The sequence below is a fragment of the Micropterus dolomieu genome, linkage group LG01, assembly GCF_021292245.1.
Source record: "Micropterus dolomieu isolate WLL.071019.BEF.003 ecotype Adirondacks linkage group LG01, ASM2129224v1, whole genome shotgun sequence".
Classification (NCBI taxonomy): Eukaryota; Metazoa; Chordata; class Actinopteri; order Centrarchiformes; family Centrarchidae; genus Micropterus; species Micropterus dolomieu.
In genome coordinates this window covers 24904830-24909061 of record NC_060150.1, presented here as the reverse complement: position 1 = coordinate 24909061, position 4232 = coordinate 24904830, and the positions used below count along the sequence as shown (strand labels likewise).

General features: G+C 40.1%; 1 protein-coding gene across 1 annotated transcript in view; it reads left to right on the top strand.

Moving 5' to 3' along the window:
- Positions 1–3310, top strand: part of kcnh2b (potassium voltage-gated channel, subfamily H (eag-related), member 2b) — a 340415-nt gene extending 337105 nt beyond the window's left edge. Inside the window, exons 14-17 of the mRNA XM_046062123.1 lie at positions 1042–1294; positions 2488–2681; positions 2925–3027; positions 3281–3310. Coding sequence (XP_045918079.1) covers positions 1042–1294; positions 2488–2681; positions 2925–3027; positions 3281–3297 — 567 coding nt within the window. The 3' untranslated portion in view covers positions 3298–3310. The remainder of the gene's footprint in view (positions 1–1041; positions 1295–2487; positions 2682–2924; positions 3028–3280) is intronic.
- The last annotated feature ends 922 nt before the right edge of the window (positions 3311–4232 follow it).

Here is a 4232-nt window from a genome sequence, read left to right as displayed (position 1 = left end):
GGGGGGGGGGCATGACCAAAACAAAGGTAGGGGAAACACTGATTGATATACTTACATTTCCTCACATAGATCCTTGCCCTCTTCAAAATCCTCCTCTGACCTGCTTGAGAAACTATCTGAAGCTGAGTCTCTCTTGCTGTAACTATTGACATGCTCCACTGTATATCCTTTTTGAGCCATGCTGCATTTATTTTATTGCTCAAGTATGTTTTGTTTTAGTGTTCTACTATCTGTCTCATCTTTCTTGTCCTATTCCCTTTGCTCGGTGTAAACAGACGCAGGTTGTAGGTTTCAGAGGCAGTAATCATCATAACAAATTGCACTTTATCTTACTTTAGCAAATTTTACTTTGTTTTCCAACTAAAAATTATATTACTACCATATATTTTACACACTCATCTGAGTGTGACAACACCTAGTTTTGCATCTGAGGCTACATACATTGTGCCCCACTTTTTTTTTTTGGTTTGTTGGGGCTGAATCCAGCATCAGAGGAAGACTGCAGACAACACTCAGGTCTGAAAAAAGATCTTTTGGGGTAAAAAAATATTCTAATAATATGTGTTTTACACTTTACATTTAATGAATGAATAAAACCTTTATTTTTATTGGCAGAATTGAACAACAGTGATAGACAAGGCAGTTGAGGACAGTTCTCTTTGTCATCATAAAGTATCAGGTCTCAATCAATATAATTTTACATAGCACCTCTGATTTATCATTATTTCACAATAAACAGTTTAATCATAATTTGTTATAGGCTAGGTTGATTTAAATGTAAATAAATGCAGGAAATATGTATATACTGTATTTTTTCTCTTTCCCTTCTCACCTCCCGTCCTTCTCTTTCACATATCCTTGTTTCTTTTTCTTTCTTCCCCTCTTTGGCTTCACTTGTATCTATTACTTTATCTCATCTTCTATCTTCTTTTGTTCTTTTTCTCCTTCTGTCTTCCTTCTCCTTATATCCTCCCCTACTTCTCTATCCCTCATTCCTTCCTTGTCCTTGTCTCCCTCTGCTCCCTCACTCCCTCTCCTCAGGTGCTAAAAGGTTTCCCAGAGTGTCTCCAGGCGGATATCTGCCTCCATCTGAACCGGACATTGCTGCAGAACTGTAAGGCTTTTAAAGGCTCCACCAAGGGCTGCCTTAGGGCATTGGCCATGAAGTTCAAGACGACCCATGCACCCCCGGGTGACACACTGGTCCACGCTGGGGACGTCCTCACAGCCCTCTACTTCATATCCAGGGGATCCATAGAGATACTAAGAGGAGATGTAGTGGTAGCCATCTTGGGTATGCTTTTAATATATGTTTTACTGATTACTCTTATCACCTATTGTAGCCCCTGTTACCTTGGATTTAGGTAATGACTTAGAAGTATAAACATCTCCCTACAGCAACTACGATTATTTCAGACTGGCATACACAAACTTATCAGTAGCATTGTAGTAATAGAAGTTCTCCATTGGTCCATAGCCTCCTGTCCCAATCTAGACTTTGAAAAATTATGTACACAAGACTATTTCTTGCCCAGTTACATTTTCTTTTAAGTTTATACTTCAATATATCTTTCAAGGTGCATTTCTGGGTGTTGACTCTGTACAGGCACACGTCATGCTGCCGCTCAACAACTGTAAAATATGGATTAGGTGGTGCTGCCATCTGCTGGTGTGCATAAAGTGTTACTCCTATTAATTCTGGATAGGAAGAAAAGACAGGGTGTTTAGGATGTACCTTGTCTGTCGCCCAATGTGAGCTGGTGTGTGTGTGTGTGTGTGTGTGTGTGTGTGTGTGTGTTGGTGATCATCCTGTAGAAAGCAGTTAACTATGTGGGGAGACATTTTCCTGTCCCTTCACAACTCCCTCCAAAGTCACCACCCCAAAAGACATTTTCAAGCGCAATGAGTGCTCATGCTTATCAAAGGCCTTCCGCAGCCAGAGATGTTTTTCATTTTTGTGTCAGGGCATTTGATTTATTGATTGCTGTAAGGATGTAAAGAAATGCTTCTGAAATAAATTGCCTACCCCAGCTTAAGTATTCTAAAATGTGATATCTGGCATTTGTCAGCAATCAAATAACAGCAATCAGTTAACTTTGGGACAGTTTAACACATCCATTCATTTTGCCAAAGAATATATTGGGCCCACATTTTCAGATAGATTTAGTGAGATAGTGATGGCTCAGAGTTCACAAAAAAGTGTATTGCCCAAAAAGACCTCTGTCACTGGCCTCATAGACACAGACAAATACCCTATAAATGTTAGGATAACTTACAAATATCACAATGAAATATAATGTTTATATGGCTTATATTTCAGATCATGTAAAAAGATGTCTCTCCATTGTTATATAGGATATTTGTTCAATAGTTTGCAGGTGATTTGTTGGCTGCTTGTGCAGGATGAAGTCACCACTGAAGATACAGTACTGTCTTTCATCCATGTGTTTCCTCCATAAAGATTGACTTTCTTTTCACCTTTCCCAGGGAAAAATGACATCTTTGGCGAGCCTATTAACCTGTATGCTCGACCAGGTAAATCCAACGCTGACGTGAGGGCTCTAACCTACTGTGACCTCCATAAAATCTTTAGAGAAGATGTTCTGGAGGTGCTGGACATGTATCCTGAGTTTGCGGATCACTTCTGGAACAACCTGGAAATCACCTTCAACCTTCGAGATGTGAGTTTACAACCTCATCATATAGCAAGTGTAAATATGTGAATTCCCTGACACCCTGAAAATTTGATATATTAGGGCCAATTCGAATGATTGCTCTGTTGTTAAAGCTGTATTGGTAATATTCTCTTTATCTATCCATACAGAATATGCTTTTTCTGGGTTGTTGTATCTAATTATCTAAGCAAAGCATGTCTGCATTGTTTCTTTTAAATAAAGACTATTTAATGCTGGTCCTCATTTCAGACCAATATGATCCCAGGCTCTCCAAGTAGTGATGACTCTAACTGTGGGGGATTCAACAAATTGCGCAGACGCAAGTTATCATTCCGAAGACGTACAGAAAAAGGTAACCCATATACCCTGGATATCTGCATAAATTGGTCATAAAATGTAATCTGATTTTTATCTAAGTCATAACAATAGACAAACACAGTCTGCCTAAACTAATGCCACACAAACAATTATATCTTTCCATGTTTTTATTGAATATGCCGTGTAAACGTTCACAGTGCAGGGTGGAAAAAGTATGTAAACCCTTGTATTTAAAAACTAGTTGGACCTCCTTGGCAGCAATAACCTCAATCAAACATTTCCTGTAGTTGCAGATCAGACCTGAATAATGATCAGAAGGAATTTTGGACCATTCCTCTTTACAAAACTGTTTGAGTTCAGCAATATTCTTGGGATGTGTGGTGTGAATCGCTCTCTTGAGGTCATGCCACAGCATCTCAGTCGGGTTGAGGTCAGGGCTCTGACTGGGACACTCCAGAAGGTGTATTTTCTTCTGCTGAAGCCATTCTGTTGTTGATTTACTTCTGTGCTGTGGGTTGTTGTCCTGCTGCATCACCCATCTCCTGTTGAGCTTCAACTGGCGGACAGATGGCCGTACATTCTCCTCTTGATAAGCATTGGAATCAATTTTTCTGTCGATGATAGCAACCCTTCCAGGCTCTGAGGCAGCAAAGCAGCCCCAGACCATGATGCTCCCTCCACCATACCTCACAGTTGGGATGAGGTTTTGATATTGGTCTGCTGTTCCTTTTTTCCCTCCACACAAAGGGTTGTGTGTTCTTTCCAAACAACTCAACTTTTTTTTCATCTGTCCATAGAATATTTTGCCAGTTGTGCTGTGGAATATCCAGGTGCTCTTTTGCAAACTTCAGACCTCCGGCAATGTTTATTTTGGACAGCAGTGGCTTCCTCTGTGGTGTCCTCCCATGAACTCCATTCTTGTTAAGTGTTTTATGTATCGTGTATGTATTTATATGTATTTGTGCATGTTCCAGAGATTTGAGAGTATTCAGCTGATACTCTAAGATCCTTCTTAACCTCACTGAGTATTCTGCTCTGTGCTCGTGCAGTCATCTTTGCAGGAAGGCCACTCCTAGGGAGAGTAGCAGCAGTGCTGAACTTTCTCCATTTATAGACAATTTGTCTTACCGTGGACTGATGAACATCAAGGCTTTTAGAGATACTTCTGTAACCCTTTCCAGCTTCATGCAAGTCAACAATTCTTAACCTTAGGTCTTCTGAGAACTCTTTTGGTCAAGG